The sequence below is a fragment of the Lycorma delicatula genome, chromosome 4 (genome assembly GCF_047948215.1).
Source record: "Lycorma delicatula isolate Av1 chromosome 4, ASM4794821v1, whole genome shotgun sequence".
Taxonomy (NCBI): domain Eukaryota; kingdom Metazoa; phylum Arthropoda; class Insecta; order Hemiptera; family Fulgoridae; genus Lycorma; species Lycorma delicatula.
Genome location: NC_134458.1, coordinates 32,159,891 through 32,180,437, shown reverse-complemented (window position 1 = coordinate 32,180,437; position 20,547 = coordinate 32,159,891). Strand labels below are relative to the sequence as shown.

Genomic DNA, 20,547 nt, shown 5'->3' with positions numbered 1-20,547 from the left:
TATGTAGGTATAGCATGTCCAAGCCGAATTGGCACAGGTCTGTTCTAGGTGACGGTTGCCTAGTTAGCATGGGGCTATAATATGCTACTTAAGGAAGACATATACACGGTATAATAAATTTTACAGTATAATTTTTTTTTTAGTATTTTTTATACTAATGTTTATACCAATCAATAAACAAATTGACATCATAAAATCTTTTAATTATTTTTAGTCTTATGTTTATATAAAAAAATAAATAAATTCATAACCAAATAAAGCAATACACAGATTACACAGACAAAAAATTAAATATATTACCTTGAAATGTAGGTATTTCTTGTTTTTGCGTTTTAAGAATTGTTTTTACTTGCTCAACAATCCTTTTTTCAGTATAATTTTTACATTTTACTTTATAATGTATTTTGTTATGAATTTTGTAACTAGCACTAGCATAATACAAATAACTAAAGTAAAGAATTTCAAAGTTACCAAATATATAGCACTTCACTCCCTACTGTATGTTTTTGTCTTCTTCTGACAATTCTGATGAACTCTTGCTTCCCAAATTGATGAAGACATATTCAATTTGTTGTTCTAGAGATCCTTGCAGCTTATGATACATATTTTTTTTTAAACATATTCGCAACATTTTATCCAGTCCTCAACTGAGTGTTCTGTGAACTTTTTATGACAAATCTCCATTAATTCAGCTGTTATAAATTGTAAATTTTCGGCTGCAACCCAGTTGTTCACCTGTACCCATAGCATCTTGATGAGATTCAAATCATGATGGTATGGGGGTAGGCGTAAAACAGGGAACCGACCTTCCTCCAATATATCATCTATTTTATGTGTTTTCAGATGATCTTCAATTTGTTTAATTGTCTTATACAACTATACAAATGATCCTTCATCAAATTTTCATGGAATTGTAAGCTGAATTCATGTTGATGCTGAATTCAGTGCTCGGCTTTCTTTAGCATTGTAATAAGAAGCATTATTATCTAAAATAACGACAGTTTACTGGCAAGTCAGACATTAATTTTTCTCTTATCCACTTTAAAAACATGTTGCAGTTCATCTGAGAATGACAATCACCTGGGGAAGATTTGGCTTTCCATACTGTCAAGCAGTTGGGAACGAATTCCATTTCACTACTGATGTGGATAATTATCATCCTTTAGACGATTGGTCTTCCTTTAACTCAATCTATGTCTTCTTGGTCTTCTTCAACAATGTTCAGATTAACAAACGTTTGTATCGAACATCATGTTTTTCAATAAGAATTGACCTTTTATTTTTGATTCTCTTCCATTTGAAGTCCATGCTTAACAAAAATGTCTATAAGCTACTCATTTGCCCATTAAATACCCCACCACTTTTTAGTTATGCGGTAAGTTTCCTTAGAGAAGGCAAGCAGCCCTTGTTTAAGAAAAATTTTAACACTTTATGTTGTATGGCATTCCGATGAAAACTGTCTGGGATTGTCACTTTCTTTTTGCATTTTATTCCTTTGTGAGGAGAACTGAATTTTTTACTGAAGCCATTTCATCTGTAATTCGTTAAAACTGTTCTCTTTGAGACTCCTGTGGCACACACAACACGTTCTACATTTTTTAGGGTCACTAACAAACATTGAAACTGCAGCTTCTCCTGCCATGTAATTAAAAACGTGTATAAGTTCTTTCCCTTAGCAGTGATTGTCTTTTCCATGAAAATTAAACATAATATGCAATATAATAAAATCAATTCACCACCATAAGAATAGAGCCATCAAAAATTTACTAATTTAATGGCGAATAAATTACTTTTAAAATTTCACTTAAAACTTAACTACTGTCAAGAAGTAAAACTCAAAGAATGCTATAATCAAATGATAATCTTACTCTTTGGATACACACAATTAATTGAACAAGTTTTAACTGCAAATAAGAAAAAAATAGAATGGGATCATTGACAAAAACAAGTTAGTCTCTGAAGGAATCAGGAATGGTTTGTATAAATAGATTTAATGTTTCATTTGTATGTTTAGAATGACATATCATTCAGTTATTATTTACACAAACCTGAATAAAGAAATTTTTCTTATGTATGACTCATAGCCTACGGTAGCGTACAGTTGTTTGCCACTCCTAGAACCAAGGGCGAGGAGTATAGCATAAACAGTAGACATCAATCTTGTGTGTGTTTGGCTTGGATATTTTATACAGTTATAAAACTATAAATAAATACATTTAGGTGTAAACAGTAGTCAGTAACAGCCGATTAGTCTGGATAATATTGCATGACATATCTATTTATGTATCTAATAAAGAAATAGATTATTAATTTAATAATATATAAACTTAGGATTAAATAAGTAATTAATAAATATAACATAAATTTATTCATTGATTGGAATAAACAATAGTCATACTGTCTTTAATCGAATATTATAAACTTGTGCTCATTAATTGAATGTTATAAACTCGTGCTTGTTAGGCAGTTATGCATGATGCCTAAGCATGATTCTATGCATGATATGGGATATGGTGATATGCTGTTCATCAGATCTGTGCCAATTCTGCTTGGACAAGCTATACCACTGTACATGTACAGGCTATACCATTGAAACTGATGTACAGTGCACGACATAATACTCTGTTGAATAACACCACTTGCATTTTTATAAATTTAATTAATTTTATAGAATGCATTTTCTTTTATTCCCCCATACAGCCGGTCTCTGACGGTCCAGTCGACAAATGCCGCATACGCCACCCGTTAAATTCACCACTGGTTTTCAACGAGGCACAGCTGTTATATAATCACTATCAATATAATTCTAATTTTAATACTAAATGAGTCACATTTCTTTTCATCATGCCCTGACTAATTAACTCATTAAATTTTTTAAGATAAGAACGATAACGTCATCCAGAGGTCCCGGGATTGAATCCCAGCCAGGCATAGCATTTTCACGCGCTATAAAATCATTCATCTCATCCTTTGCAGCAATACCTAATGATAGTCCTGGAGGTTAAAAAAAATCTCAGCATTTAGTGTGGTTTTGTTTGTAAATCTGATAACAAATTTCATAACATGGTTAATGATGTTACGAAACTTTTAGTTTCATAACATTTACAACCTTTAGTTTTAGATAGTGATGTCAATGGAATTTTTCTTTACTTTTACACGGGTCTTGGAAGGAAGAAAATTTAAATGTGGGAGGAAAAGGATAAGATTTATAACATATATATCAGAAATTAGGGCACAACTCCTTTGTTGATTTTAATTCTAAAAAAATACCTATCTCCTTATATTTCAGAACAAAAATTTATTGAAAAAAGAAAGCTAACAAGAAAGTTGTAATACTTTTCTGGCATATATTATTTATTCTTATGTAGTGGAAAAGTAATAATACAAGAAAATAGAGAAAACAAATTTAAAAAAATCAATACTTTTAAACTTTGATTGGCTACCCCCCCTCCCCTGTAATGTCACCCCAAACTATCTTTTTTGGGTCTCTTATACTACTAATATGACTAGGAAGACATAAAAGAGAATTTGGTTAAAAAATATGCAATAAGTAAAAAGATAACTTTTTTTGATTTTTGGGGCAAGATTAAAAATCAAATGGTAGCACATGCATGCATGTACTGAGTTTAATATAATGTTCAATATAAACTTTTGAGAAAATTGATCCCAAAAACCTATCTATCCCTCTGGGATACAAGATTTTCCCTCTGTCTTGTAGGCTTGTAGGCAGAGGGATCCCTCTGGGATCCCTCTGCCTACAACTGCCCTCTGCCTACAAGATTTTACAAACAAATTGCTTCATAGATATGAGACATAGATTTTGTATGACATAGATTCAAAAGATCATCAAAATTGGTACATCGTCAAAAGTTATTAAGCTTCAAACAAGCCAACACACGTACATAGATATGAACATTACCCCTCACTTTTTTTGTTTTATGGAGTCCCTGGGTCATGAAAAGTCGAGAAAAACCCATACCCCATTTTTTGATAGATTAATATACTTTCCTTCTTATAGCATAGCTGTAGAGTTATGATACCAGGTATGTAAACAACGTAAAAAAATTAAATCTTTAGACAAAATAGTGCTACGCATAATGAACAATATGTAAAAATAATTAAATTGAATGATTCCTTTGACATAAAATAATAATGACTTTATCTTTGTAAAAAGAAGATACTGGTGCTATCCACCTTTCTCCCCATCTTTTGTGTAATAAAAAAATGTTTCAGATTGTTGTTACTGTGCATGTTACTGTGCTAATTAAATACCTAATACAATTAAGTAACCAAATTTACAAATATAGTGGAAATTTTAAAATCATTTTTACTTACCAAGAAATAATACAACAGTTGGGGAATACTGTAAACGTTTAGCCAGCCTTCCGGTTAAAATATTGACAAATGATGGTTGCCATGGGAAAAACTGTAAAAAGAATTATGAAACCTCGATGAAAAGAATAATAATTATAAAAACAATATGAATTTTAAAAAGACTGAATATATCTACAGTGAATATATATATATTTGTGACAAATATTAAAACTTTAATTCAGTGAATTAGAAAAAACAATTCAGTGACATGGAAATATTGTGTGTGTGTGTGTGTGTGTGTGTATATATATATATATATATATATATATATGTGTGTGTGTGTGTGTGTGTGTGTGTGTGCGACACACACACACAATGAATATGAATGATTCCACATTAATATTATATACTTCTACCTTTAACTTTTTGAAACATTAAATGGTATCTTTTCCCAAGAAAATTATAAACTGTATCTTATTTTATTAACTGGTAATAATTATTATTAATCACATTTAAGTGAAAGTATTTATGCAAAAAAAGTTAGTCCACATTTGATAATCCTTAAAACTGTTGATAATATTACAAAATGCAAACTCTTCCATTATAAACATAAGTTTACATTTGTGTAGAGAAGTGTGGTCTGTAGATCTAAGTAGCCACTTGGGTCCATTTATTAAAACAAAACACCAGAAGAATAATATTTAATGTCCCATTAGTTTTTTAAACATTGTAACATTATAGAATAAACTTTCTATAAACTAGTTCTCTACAGTTATTCAGTTTTTTATTTTTATATTCATTATATTTCATGAAAATATTTCATATGTAGTTGTAAAAATATAAATCTTTAAACTCATTATTTAATATCGATAGAAAACTGCGATTTCATCAGTGAAATTAATTTATAAAACATCACATAAAATTATTTTTTTTCATTTTAAGGATTAAGGTGATCAGAAACAACTAAAGAACATATTTTTACTATAGTTTTATTATGTAAAATTAATTGACACGAAACAAAATAAGCCAAGACCATGTATATTTAATTTCTTTTCAGTGAGAGTAAATAAGAGTTTGGGAGAGAATGCTAGAGAACATGCAAAGTAGGGTTAGAAATGGTTGATATAATTAAATTATTCAAGACTAGATGGTAAACTTTGATTATACTTTTGATCAGAGACAGTCCTTCTCCCCTTCTCAGAGTCCTTCTTGAGTCCTTCTCAGAGGCAGTGCATTCATCATCCCCTCTCTTTACTCGCTCCCTTTCTATATCCTTCATTTTCTCTTGCTTGAACAGGCACTATAGGAATTCTGTCATCTGCTATTCTAGATGTACACTTGCAAGTAGCTGGCAGGCAGGATAGCCACTTCTTTATTGATGTTCACCGGGGTAACAACTCTGACTGTAGGACTGTTAAAGGACTCTCTTTCCTATCTAGGAGTGGTATAAAAAGAAAAAAAAATTGCTTAGGTTTCTACCAGGTAAAATTGGCTCTTCGACTCATAAAACCTAAATCAATTGTTTTTAGTTCCTAGAATCAGGTTTTATCATTAATTTCTACTTGTATACAAAAATGTAGGATAGTAGGGTACGTTTTTTGAGAAAGTGTTTAAAATAAGGTGTTAAAGATTGCTTACTATATTTTTTAAATATAAAATCAAACAATTAATTATTTTAGATCTTTTACCTGAAATGAGAGCTTTCTAAAAAGGAATCCTAAAGGAGAGAAGAATTCTTTTTATCCATCTGAAAGTTTACATACTTGTCTTTTACAGTATTTTAGTAAATAAAAAGCAAATAAGCTGTCCTTAATAAGGTTATTATTAAATGGAATATCCACTATTATAAGAAGGAACCTCTGATAAATAAGAAATAGGTTAAGTACTGTTACCAGTAAACAAAAACCCAATTTTTTTTATTTCTTGGTGATGGGTCTCCGACTTCAAAACTACAGGCATCATATTAAAAAATGTTTTTGTTAATATGTATACGAGTTCGGCTCTATTTGGCTTCATATTTTCTGCTCTCTTTACAATCTGATGGTCCTTGTGAAAAATATATAAATCAAATTACGCTAGATGGCCCAAAGAAGATGTACATAGAAAGAATTGTCTGCACTAAAAGTGTTGTATGTGATTATTTTAAAGCTACTATGATGCTGAAGACATAGTGCATAGTGTTATGCAGTTTACTACAACAATATTCTGTCTCCCTCCATTCTTTTCTTTTTACGGTAAAATTTTTAGTTCTTGATAGTTCCCATTTCCTTTTAAATTTCTGAAATTTTTAATCTTCTCCATATCTCTTCCTTAGACCTTCTCCTGATTTTTCTAGGGCTCTTTTAATCAATCTTTCTCCTCACATGATATGTCCTAGCTGGATTGTTTTCCTATTCAGTATTATTTTGACGAAACTTATATTTTCATTCACTCTCTTAATTACTTTCTCATTATTCAATCTGTCGTTTAATGTTCGTTCCATGTTCCTATTTCAAATAATTTTATGCTAGTTTTTACTCTGTTGAAAAATCATAGTAAAAATTGTCCATGAGTACAATGAACTTCATGAACTTTCATTCACATTTTCATTTCAAGTTGCTAGAAGGGACTTGATCATCTTCTATTTTCTCCATGATGAAAGACATATGCCTTGACTAGTTTATCCTCGGCAAATCAAACTGCAAAATTTATTCATTCCTAAGAGATTTTTAAGTGACTCAATACACATATCAAGCAGTTATAAAGAGAGATCCAAAAGATGCACACACATCAAAATTAAAACATCTGTAGTTGAAAAAGTTCTATTGGCTACCACAAGATAGCACCATGGGTATTAACAACAACAAACCTAGATGCCATTGTGATGTAATGATCACATGACACTTGCAGTAGTGCCAAGAGCAAGAAGTTTTCATTGTTGAACATTATTTTTCCAGTTGTTGTTATGCACATGTTGTAGATGAATTTTGTGGGAAATATCCAGATATGGCAGTGCCTAAAATTCGATCATAATGACATTAATTGCCCATTTTAGAGAATGCGGATCAGATGCAGACAAGAAGAGAACCAGGAGATCAAGCATTTTGACTGATGCTTAAGTGGCTGAGGTTAAGAATGTGATGCAGCGTTTGCCTTCAAAAAGCTTGAGAAGACTATCAGTGTACTTTCAGATTTCATATGGAAGTGCTCAGAGAGCAATGAAGTGGTTACACTTTGGTACATATCATGTTCACAGTGTTCAGGAATTGAAGGAGCTGGATTTTCAGTCATTTGCTGACAACCATGGAATTGCAGAGCTTGATTGTGTTTTATTCACTGATAAGGTGTGGTTTCACCTTAGTGACTATGTGAACAGTCGAAACAGTAGAATTTGGTGACTGAAAATCCACATTTGTTACATGAAAACCTCTTAACCTCTCAGAAAATGGGAATGTGGTGTGCTGTATCACACCATCAAAAATGGGCCCCGTTGTTTTTTAAAATAAAGTGAACAATGTTGTGTACTAACATTGTTAGTACACATCATTACATGGTTTATTGTGTTTCTTGAAGACAATGAATGTGAGTGCTGGTTCCAGCAGGACAGTGCCACATATTACACATTTAATGAAACCATAGATTTCTTGCACGAGTTTCTTTGCAAGTGTATCATCTCTAAAGGATTATGGCCCCCATGTTTACTCAATTTGACATCCGCAGATTTCTTCCTGTGGGTTTATCTTAAAGGAAAGTTTTATAAAAAAAGGCCACACACGCTGGAGGAACTAAACATGAACATTATAATGGAGATTAAAGATATCAATATAATCGCACTCCACAAAGTGGTTTTAAATATGGTAAAAAGAGTTTGTACATACATTACTGAATGGGCAACCATTTTGATCATATGTTGTGAAAATAAATAGATCTTTAAATATTATTACTTAATGTCTGATTTTTTATTACTTTGACATGTGTGACTTTTGGCTGTCTCTGTATATACTTAATTTATTATAAGCAGAGAGCAATAGTTATTCGTAATCTCTACTTAATTTGCAGTGATGTATGATCATGATGTATCTGATATTCTTATTTGTCTTTAATATTGTATTCCTTGTCAATGCAGTGTAGATGTTACTTTAGACATAACCTGACTATTTATTAATTAATTCCTATGTTATCCACCCACTTCTCTCATGTTTGTTATTAACACAGAACAAAATATTTCTTTCAGTGTAGTTTTTCTAATCAATGCAATGTAAATACTACAATTTGCCCCTAGGCAGTAGGACAATACAATTTATTTATTTTTTATAATTAGTAGTTTTGATGCATACTTCCTTTTCTCCTTTAGAGTTTACTGTCTAATAAGCAGCACTGAAAAGTATTGTTTTATTTACATTACAATTCTGATACAGGAAGTCTTTTTTATGCAAACTAATCATATGTTGTTGACAACATATTCAGTGAGTTTAGTTTATAACCTGTCTTTTTTTATAGCAATAGTTTTTTTCCTAATGGCAAGTACTATCTTCTAATAAATATTCACTTCAACTCTGAGTGACCTTAATTCTCATGTTAATTCTCCTATGCCTTTAATATTAAGGATTCATTAATAATAATAATAATAATAATAATAATAATAATAATAATAATAATAATAATAGGTAGTCCTTATTTTTGTAATAATTTATAGTTGTATAATAGCATCTATTTAATGATTATTTCTTTCTTTGGGCCAGAAAAAGATTTTTCAAAAGAAAAATATTTTGGTTTCATACCCCAGCAACAGCAGGCAATTATTTCACTTATTTATGACTTTTATCAGTTGCGCAGTTTTCTTCAGCTAACAAGATAAGTATTGTTTCAAATTCTGTTTTTTCATAAAAAAAAATAAAGAATACATACAATTAAAATATGTTAGAGAAATATGGTACAAAAGCAGTATACACTGCACAATAAATTTTAGTGGGAAAGTATGCAAGAGAAGGGAAGAAAAGCAATCAGATTTAATTTTGTAAAAGAAAACATTCTTTCTTAACAAAAGATGATGGTTACAAGCTACAAGCCTCCTGCTAAGATCTAGAATTCTGTCTGACTCTTTTGCATCTAGATTTAAAGTTAAAGATTGCACCACTGGTAACAAACATCCAGCATCCCCACACAAATTATGACCAATACTCAACCTAAACAATCATTTGATATTTTCTTTCCCTACCAATAATCTAAGCAGAATACTTCTTGCTGGCTGAAATTATTCAAAATATAAAACTAAACTTTTGAGAAGTTTCAGTTCATTTATACTATTTACATTTATTTTTATGTCAGTCTAAATTTTATCATACAATTTTTTACAGAAATTGTACTGCTTAATGTTACAAAAATAGTTTAGTTTAATTTAAACATATTTTTAATAACTTAAAATTAAACATTTTAAATAAAATATTCTCATTTATATTTTTATAACTATTTTTTAAATAAAAAAAAAATGTTTCAAAACTAACATGATAGATTGAATTTTTACTGATCTCCATAACTTTACAGATATAAAAAAAAAAAATTATTTATATAAATAAACTTTTTTTTTATTTTTTAAATTAAGAAAATAAATGAGATTGTACGATACGGGAAAGGGTTAAAGCTTTATGCAAAGTTTGCAAAGATTCAATGATATCATTTCCATCTTTTTAGAATATGTGATATATTCTTAATTAGTTATTTTAGGTACAGAATCTAATTTAATTAATCTGAATTTTAATTTTTTTACTTCTTATAACAACTTTAATTATTTGTTAAAATAACATGATTTCTTGTAAAAATTTAATAAAGTGTACCTGTATTTATTAGATGAAAGAAAGCCAAATTACCTTGCCTTCTGGATCATCATTTATCTCTCCTCTTCCATCAAGAGTAATGACACTTAAATCATGATTAAGAATCACGAGAGTAGGTATACCATGGACATCAAATAATTCAGCAAGCTCTTGACAAGTATCTCTATCATCGTATGGTAGTGCAAGCCAAGGCATTGTTGCTAAATAAGTTTCAAATGAGTCTCGACTTCTAAAACAATAAATAAACAAACTTTCTTTATAAACTGATACAAAAATTTTCATAAGCCCTTTAAAATTTAATAAAATTTATTTCTTTAAAAATAAAAATATTTGAAAGGAGGAAGTTAACCATGTCATAGATCTACAGAGCACTGAAGTATATGTAACCTCTTCTCCTAACCTTTATTTAATATAAGGTTATATATTAGTAGGTCAGTATGATATGTTAACTGCCAGTGTATCTTCCATAAGCCTCCCTAAAAGACATGAATTTCTTTGGGTTAGGATTAAAATAATGTCTGAACAGGTCATTGTAAAATTCAAGTTCTTTGACATATTTCTGAGATGAACTGGCACTGTCTCTTGAGAATAATGTGTGTTATCATCTCCTTAAATCAAAAGAATCTTTTTTGCATTCTTCAGGTAGTCCCAAAATTTTCTGATATTCAAATCAGTGGATCCTAAATCCTCCTGTACTGAAAAAAGTCAATTTTACCTTGTATCTGTTTCATCTGTCCCAAAACACAGTTATTTGTTATTGATTGAGCTCATTCAATTTTTTTACTCAGGAAAAACAAGAACAAAAGCTGTAAAAACTGGCAAAAGTTGCAAAAACTAAAAAAGCTGTAAACAAATAGACACAGAAAAATATCTTTGCTTAAAATGGTGTCACTGAAATATTAGCTGTTCCATGATTCTCTGTTCTTCTTCATGACCCCCATGAACCTTTCCTAACTAAACAATGTACAAAATCATTTTGGTATTCTATCATTTCCTAAGTTAGCCATAATTCCCTGAAACCTGTAACATGATAGAACAAGTCCAACTGAGGGCTTGTACTCATTCTACTCAGTACAACTGAGTAGAATGTATTACAATCATTATAAGATCGCTTATCTTTGAGGCTTTACTAATAATCTCTAGCTAATGATTATTTTTCATTCTTATACGATACACTTTCTGAATCACTTGATCTATTGTTGGAAAAGATTTTTTTCATAAATTAATACAGAAAGTGAGTCTTAAATACTGATGTTTTAAAATGCATTATCAGATTTTACAATAACCATTTAAGAAAAACATATACTAAAAAATAAAGAAAAATAGTTAAATGCCCTTGAATAAAAATAGACACGAATGAAAGTAAAATTAAACTTTAAGGAAAGGTAATTTTGGAAAATTTTAATGAAAACCTTTGATAGAACTTTAAAAAAAGCATATTTTCTGCAATCTTACCTCTTAGCACTAATTTTGTTTTAAAATATAAAAGATGTACACATTTTATCACGATCATGGTTTTTAACTTAATGAATTAAAAAGGTTTACAGAGCCCTCTTTCATTTTTATTAATAATGATTCTGACAGTATTTTTTTGACAAGATAGATTACTTTCATTATGAGAAGAATATCATTGTCAAGAATGAAATGGCAGTCTTTTAAACTCTAGAATTTCCAGATGAACTTTCAGATTTCATTGTAACAATAACATAAAACTTACTTAAGTAAATATAATAAAATAAATAGATCATTTGTCATATTCAAATAAAAAATTGTACATTGTTGTGTTTGTGTAAAAATCTAAAAAGTCAACGTTTTATATATATATTTGTATTTTTATCTGAAAATAATCATTTTTCAGAAAAATATTAAACAACCAAAGAAACATTTTCATTTTTTGGGAAGTGGTGTGTAATTTAAACAAATTATTTTATCATTAGTATTAACATGGTACATTTTTTGTTCAAAAAATGAAATGTGGTCGCTTTAATCGACAATGTGGTTACTTTATGGTTTCACAATAGGGAAGGTTACTTACTGCAGGCTGCACAGTAATTTAAATAAAATCTTTTAGACAGATCTCACTTATTATAAATGAAATTGTGTGTAAAATGTAAACAGTTGAATGCAAGTTTGTTAATATGATGGAAAAAGAAAGGAAATACTTTTGCAGACTGAAAAGTGTAATATCAGGAGATGAAAACTATCTGAAATTATCTGTTAGCAGCATGCTATTATGAAAGGAATCTCAACAACTTCACTTCATAGGATATTAAAAGAGGAAAATATACACTTGTATAATGCAAAATTTATGCAGACGCTTTGCCCAGGAGCTTTGCAACATTGCAGATCAGTTTTGTAAGAGGGTTCTGAAGCATTTTGCAAGAGACCAAATCCTTGGCAAAAAGGTAATATTTTCTGATGAGTCTACTTTTATAAAAAATAAGCAATTTAATAATTTTCATAATATTTTGGTATAAAATCAGTAATGCCGAGGATGAACTTGATGTGATGAAACTATTACTTTCCCGTTTAGATTGCACTATAGCAGAGCTATAGCTCTAGAAGGGAAAGTATTGGTCCAATTTGGATATATGCGGTTTTCACCCGCATATTTCCTTAGGTTTCATCTAAGGAAACCAAAAAACTGGAAGGAGATTTTCCAGATGTTAATGTTCGTATGTAGGTGTTAGCCTCTAAATCACTTTATATCTTCAGAACTATATGACCAATTTTGACCAAACTTGGTCAGAATTACTTGTACATATGGAGCATTGATTCCATTAAATTTTCAGCTTAAAAGTTCAAGGGGGTGAGGCGATTGAGTAAGGTCACCATCAGTATCTTGAGATTTCACATAATTAAGGTCATATTTTTCTTAAGCACATTTGTTAACGATCAAAAAATAACAATATCTGTAAAAAAAAATTTTTGCAAAATTGCACCCCTACCCTAACAAATGTTGTAGTCGTATGATTATGTTGTGACACCAGAGGTGAGCGGTAGAATTAAATAAATGAATAATATCTTAAGTGTAAAAAAGTAACTCGGTCTGGCTGGGTCTCGAACTTGATCGCCCGGTGTACTCGGCACCTGGTGCGTTAAGACTCGCGGCTATACCAGTCTGCCGACTTTACAGGCGAAATTTGTTCTATGTGTGTTGTGAAATTCATTAGTTTAATTAGGGCCGACTGTCGCTGCTAGTACCGCCACATTCCTGCGGGAATTAAATAAGGTATGCGCGCGCGCTTTTTTTTAGAATCATTGAATTAAATAAACGAAAAAATATTATATTTAAATAAAATGAAATTTTAGTTTTAAATTTAGATTAAATTGTGTATGTATAGCCGTTCATCAGAAACAATCGACAGTTGTAGAACTTTCCCGGAACGCGGCTTAGCTGTGTGGCGGGAAAGTCCTACAACTGTGTAGTCAGCTTTTTTTTACATTCACTCTGATATTAGTAAGCATGTCTTTACATCACCCCGCTCAACTATTTGTAGTCGGTTTTCTTTTGTTGTCAACAGATCTTGACCGCACTAAACTCACATAAAACTAACTGCGATGATAAAAACGTAGTCGGAAACATTTTCAAGACGACCTGTAATTCAGGATGATTTTGAATTCGCTGTTTTTAATTGAATTTTAACTTCTTATCGGCTGTAGACTCCACCGGTTCTTTCTGTAAATCTTCTTCTATTTCCTTTACGGTTGAAAACGGATCTAAAATCCACCCCGGAATCTTCACGGTAATGCGAACCTGGAATCTTTCATCAAGACTTTATATGAAGCTTCCGATCAAAGTAGACGAACACTTTTTCGTATTTCCTAAGTGTTGCTTAAAAAGAGTCTTTCTAAACTATCGCAGACTTAACGGCCTTCACTTTAATCGAATCGAGTTCATCTCCTTGTAGCTGCAAATTCATATCAATAAAGTTTGCGTGTAAAAACTCTGACATATAGGCTACGAAACATCCAGATTTTTTCATATCGACCACTAGACTGGAATCTCCGAGAAATATTTCAAAATAAGCTTAAAAAGACAACAAAACCGTTCAGATAATCACCCTTTGACAACAGGCCATCTTCAGACTGTTGTAACAAACGGTGTGAATTCCTCACTGTTGTCTTTGTTCAAATAATCATTCGTTAAAAAAAAATAAGAGTTGAACCCGCGAATAACGAGCTCGCTTGTTTTAACAAACAAAATATCGGGGTTTCTTTGGTTTTCTATCTCATTAATGATAAATTAAGTTTCTTATAGCGAGGTATCGACGAATCATAAACTTGTTTATTACGAGCATCTACATTTTTTAAAACGCTGTAATTCAAAAAAGTTAAATAACAACAAAATAATCTGAATGCAAGGGAAATTCCATTTCTTCATTTATAAATTATACCTTTACGATATATACGTAAAGATTGTGACATTTTATCTTAGCCTTGTTCAGGTCAGCTCTTAAGGGTGAACAAAAGGTTTGTAACAGGACATTCTACAGTACCTACAGAACAAGTTCCATTGAGGTATTACATAGGCTGATAGTTATTTTAATTACTCGGGTTTTTCTGTTTGAAAATTTCCAGGAAAGACTGGGATCAAACAATGATCCGTCAAAACCGCCCAATCAGGTTCATCAAATTCTTTAGCGCATTTTAAACGATTTAAGTGAAATCTGAAAAGGGGCGTGGTTAAAGATAAATTTTACCTGTCCTACCCTCACTGGTAAATTCAGTGGTCGTAATTTGCAGTTTAAAAAAACAGTATTGTACCACAGAATCAGTTAAACAAACATTATTGCGTTAAAGTGATCGATCAGACACCCAGTAGCCAAATACAGTACATTAATACTGTAGTCGCGTCAGTGAATTGCTTTTTCATTTTAGTGTTTTTTGCTAAAAAATATGGCACGACGTATTTCAACGGAAGATTACCATGATGAAGACGATATAACACTCTCAGAATGGATTCAAACTCTTAACGCGCTAAAAAAAGATCAAGAATACTTCTCTCAATACATCTTTCAAGAATACTCAATAGATGACGACGTACATACTACAAAAATTCCGACTGATGAAGACATTATCACTGAGGTAACTCATAGTTATGCAGGTAATAGCGAAGCTGAAACTGAAAACGAAGATGAATCTACAACTCTCCTAGTAGTATCAGTTATTGACGCCAAGGAATATTTAAAAAAATTAACGGACTTTAGTGAGACTAATAATGTAAGTGATAAATTTATGGTGTACTTGAAAAAACTACAAAATTGTTTTGATGATTACAGGTATAAGTTTATTAAACAAACAAAAATAAACCGTTATTTTAAGGCTAATTAGTTTGTATGCACAAATTAGCTTTTGACGTATTCTGTTAGAATGAAGAAAAAATAGATTAGAATGATTTTATAGATTTAAAAAATACAGTTTGTACGTAAAAACGTGTGACAGAAATTTTTGTGTGGTGTTCATTTGTTACTTTCCTCGATGGTTTTACTGCATAGTTATTACCAATTTTTTGCTAATTTACTGAACGATAACAGTTCTGGTTAAAAGCAAACATATTAGCGTCTATAAATTGTATTACATCTAAATTTTATTTTTTAGTCTATAATACAAAATACATCGATATTTTATTTTAAACAGCTTCTTAGGTATACAGTATATTTTTTGTATTATAATAGATAATGACGGCGTAAAAATTTACGTTTACGAGGTGGAAACTCGGAAGTACCGAACACTCGGTTGTAACGAGCATATTTGATCGGCCCCTTACATCTCGTTATAACCAAGTTTTACAGTATATTTAAAAAAACACTCCAAATAATCTTTATAACACTCTTCCAAAACAAGAAATATCAAATCTCCTTAAGTTTCTGTCATCGAAAGTCAGGAAATAACAAATTTTTAATTAATCTTTCTTTTTTTATAAACCGAACGTAGGGTAGAAAGTAAGGCATCACTTCCAGATAGAGTTAATTTATCCACAGCTAATTAAAATTTAATTGTTCTTAAAAAAATTACATAACGAGCCTTCTATATACGGAGCCGTTTTATCGATTCGTCGTTGTACTATTATTACTTAAAGGAATTTTCTTAAAGGATTATGTCGGTTGCCGACCGTTGCGACACGGTACGTATAATCTTACTGGCCGCTGGCCAGCGAAGAATTAACTATTCGCTGACAGTACGTGGGTTTTTCGATTTCACAATAAGAGGCGAAACATCGTAAGACGCTGATAGCCCACCGTTTATTCTTTTAATGCGGAAGAAAATATGTAATAAACGACTTCGACCGTTAGAGAAACCGGTTACCGAGAGCTTGAAAATAAGGTAAGTCTGTACCTTTCTTATCACCGTGTTTAATATCCGAGTGTTCTTCCGATGTCGGACTGTAGATTACGGAAAATGCCTTCTGGTGAACGAGACGCATCAGCAATAGTATTTTTGTCGACGAGGGAATAAAACCGTGCTTTAATATTCGGATCGTAACGCCGATCCGAATATTATTATATTTATGTAATAATAAATATTTACGAGTATATAATTATATTTCTTCTTTGACTCTGTCACGGTTATAAAAAAAGTCACTCCCGAAATTCCAAGACTTCAGTCGATAAATTAACTAATAACAGCGAATAAAAAAAATAATATTAATAATGCTTCATCAAATAATAGGAAATTAACAGTAGTAAACGCACAATATAAAAGAGCATTAGCAGTTAAGGCGCGAAAAAAGTATGAATATCTGACTCCTTAAAATGGTATTTTGTTACGCACCGGATAGGATAGAGCTGTTTAAATAAAGTGTAATCAAAACATGCGATGACAATCTGTCATTAGGCTCCAGAATTAGTGCTCGGAAGCCTAAATATGTGTTTATTAAACGAAGAAACATAATTATTCAACGAAAAACATAATACGCGGTTTTTAGTCGACAAACCAGTTAAGCACAAGCTCATGAACCGTCGTCTCATCGTCACACGTTTGATCCTCTGTTTAATTTACAAGATTCATAAATAATAATTGACCACCTTTGTTTTCTCATATCGCATCATACATCTAAATAACGTGTATTCGCAAATTTTATTGTAAATTATATTTTAATAAAAAACTGCTGAAAGTTTATATTACAGCAGATTTAAAAGAGTATGTTATACATTTTACTATAATGGAAAAATCTAAACTGTGTCTAAGTAAATAAAACCATAAATTATTTTTTTTAATTTACTATTTTGAAACTAACAAAACTATCTAAGTCTAAAGTCCTGAATTTTATATATAATTAACCTTTTTTATAAACGGAGTCCGACGGAGTTTCCTTTGTGTCCGACGTCCTTCTACAGCTTGTAGCGTCCCCAGAGTGGTAATAGTACCCGTTTTGGAATACGTTGATGCAAAGGAACGATAGAATTAAATATTTTGTGTGAAACACGGCCCGGTACGGTACCCACTAGACTCTCCGGTTTTAACTCCCCTTGAAGTCATCCTTTGGACCTACCTTAAAAATATAATACTTACGGAATAAAGATTTGTCGATAAAGAATAATAAATAAAATACAGAAATCGCAGTTCATTATGTTTTACTAGAGCCGTGTTTTGTAAATAAAAAGCGGGGTAAGTATATGAGAGAGTATTTTATCACAAGATAACTCTCGAGCACCTTTACGGATACACCGTGTGATTATACAGTTATATAGTAGCTTATTACTATAAGCTACTGGTGAAGATACGATTATTTGTCAAAATACGAGTTGCCAATAATAGTGATATTATATTAGTGTAAAATTAGTTAGGCGAAATACCAAGCGAATTATTAAAAATTAATGGTAAATTTAAAAAAAAACGTTTTAGCTTCTTTTTCATAAAAAGAGTTACTGTAGTATGAATTTAAGTAGCGACAGGAGCCGTATAAAATACTCATGCATTCTCTTCGTCGTTGACGTTCGACAACTATAAATAACACTATGCAGTTTTAGAAACGGTACGGTTCATACTTTGATCTTTTCACGCTCGTTTTACAAATCTTCACCTTCAAATAGATTAAATTAGAACGACCAAAAAACCAGAAGGAAACCTGTTTTAGCAGGAGCTACAACAGACTTACCATGGTCGAAAACCTACCGTCAGAATCATCAGCGGCGGGTATGGACCGTATCATCTCAGCGAAAGAGAATAGCAAAATTAGAACGGTCTTCACTCCAGAAGGGAGGCGCATATGACAGTCTCCTATGCGAACATGGAAATGAAGAAATAGATCGATGAGATAATTTCGCAGATCAAACCTCGGTAAGGTACTTCAGATAGGTAAAACGAGAAGAATTATGAGGTCGAATTAGGTGTTTTTTAACGCGCCAAAGCTTTTATCAAAGTATGAGTGTTCTGACTTCGTGCATGCGTTCAGCAACCGCTGTATATCATTAAAAAAAAATAACGTATGGCAAATGGAGGAAATTACATTTTCGTGGGAAAAGGAGGATTACTGGCCGTATTCAGCGTGTTTGTAATTTGCAACTTATTCCTCAGAGGAAAACTCTTCAGTTTTGAGAGTGTTGGGTTTCAAATTACCCTCCAGTTGACAGCGCTCTCTGGAGGACATTCTTAGTATTAGTTTTTAGTTTGTAGTTTCAGTGTAGGGACAAGTAGTGGACAAAGAAAAGTCAGACAATACGGTTTATGGACGCCACTACGGCCTCTGCACCATAGTAATATAGTTTAATATTGTTAACCTTATAAATATAGCGTAATTAGTTCTTAATCAGTTTGTAATTATTTATTTAAAATACAGTCCATTAGAGTTCATTATTCTGCTACAACGTACAGCCCGTTACAGGCAACTTCATTCAAAAACAGAAGTCTGCTAGTATCAAATATAGATTTAATATTCGGAAGGACATTTCGAAACTATTTGTGAGGAAAGTAGCGCATAATTGTTAACGAAATATGTATAACGGGTAAAGAAGAAAGGGAAAAACAAAACTCCTTCGGTGTTATAAGAGAATGCTGAGAATCAAAAGGTTCGGTCTATTTCGAAACAAAGAGGTAGATGAATAGGAGAGGAGAGCGATTTTTGGCAGAATATAGTAACGGACGGGCTAAGTTTGGTATTAAGACATCCAGGTTTAATTAATTCGAAGGTTTTACAGAAGGTAAACTGTAGAGAAAGACAAAGATGTAATTTATTAATCGGGTGATAAAAATGTAGTAAATATATATTGAGGTTAAAAGATTAACAAAAAAATAGAAAGGAACATGTGTGCAGCAATAATGTCTGTAGTCGACTGACTGATAACTTAAAAAAGATTAAATATGTCGCATCAGTTCAAATTTTAAAGTTGATATTGATGTTTCATGTCTGTATTTTCAATCGATGTACTGCTAATATTTCTGAAAAAACCCGTTGCCGCACCGATTTACATTCATTATTTGTTGTAACTAATTTTATGCACAACGGCTCGTTCAGTGAATTCGATAATAAAAATTAAATGTAGAATTTGCAAATACATAATAAAATCTATATTTTATATAAAGTAAATTGAAAGATGATAATAATACACTGTAGAAAGAATTGAGGGAACTTAAAGGGTTGACAGACTTTAACGTACAAGCGACGTAATAACGTGAATTGTGCCGACGATAAAAACAAAACAGTTTTTATAAGTTCCGGGCGGGTCCGTCCCTTTTTTTATCGTTTCTGGAACGCATATCTATTTACTTAACTTTAGCTTGTGAGATTCTGGAACCGTTTGGAATAAGCGATTCGTATTGGATTTACAGCTGTAATGATGTCCACCGTGACAATTAATTAACAAGCTTCTAACATGTTACAGGACGTAACATGTCCTGTAAGCCTGTAACAGGACGTAACATGTCCTGTAAGTAACAAGCCTGACAGATGTCAGGCTTTTTTAATACAACCATCGTGTATGTACAAAGTCTACTTAGCGCTAGAGAAGAGGACATGGCCAGGAAATGCGTAGAAGTAAGGCCCCGGTCTCTTCCCGGCAAAATCGTGCCCTAATGCCGACGATTACCATGCGATTAGCTGAATTTCAATACTGATGTTCGATATAGCAAGTGAAAATACCGACGAGTTACCAGAACTATACACTGCTTGGTCGGATTCACTGTCATCGTCTGGCGATCGGAGCGGATTGCTAACAACTTATTAATCGTATCGGTGATAATGGTCATTTCTATGATCGGTGTTTTCTGTCTATGAAAACGGCGTATTTAAATTAATACAAGGCTAGGATTTATCCGATCCGATTTTCAATCTCGAAATATAATTTAAGATACGTCTATGTTAATATACATAATGTTTATATATATGATACATAATGAAAAGTACGTCTATGTTTGATCACGGAAGCGTGTTCTTTCTTCTTGCTCTTATGTTTGCCGGTGCTACTTCTTCTTGATCATT

General features: G+C 31.6%; 1 protein-coding gene across 3 annotated transcripts in view; it reads right to left on the bottom strand.

The window, feature by feature from the left end:
* LOC142323237 (nucleoredoxin-like) overlaps positions 1–20,547 on the bottom strand; it is a 126,493-nt gene that overhangs the window by 37,809 nt on the left and 68,137 nt on the right. For all 3 annotated transcript variants that reach the window (XR_012756057.1, XM_075362606.1, XM_075362607.1), the window contains exons 5-6: positions 10,161–10,356; positions 4,336–4,426 (exon numbers count right to left, since the gene is read on the bottom strand). Coding sequence is in view for 2 of the 3 variants with exons in the window: in XM_075362606.1 (XP_075218721.1) it covers positions 4,336–4,426; positions 10,161–10,356 (287 nt within the window). In the remaining variant the exon portion in view is untranslated. The remainder of the gene's footprint in view (positions 1–4,335; positions 4,427–10,160; positions 10,357–20,547) is intronic.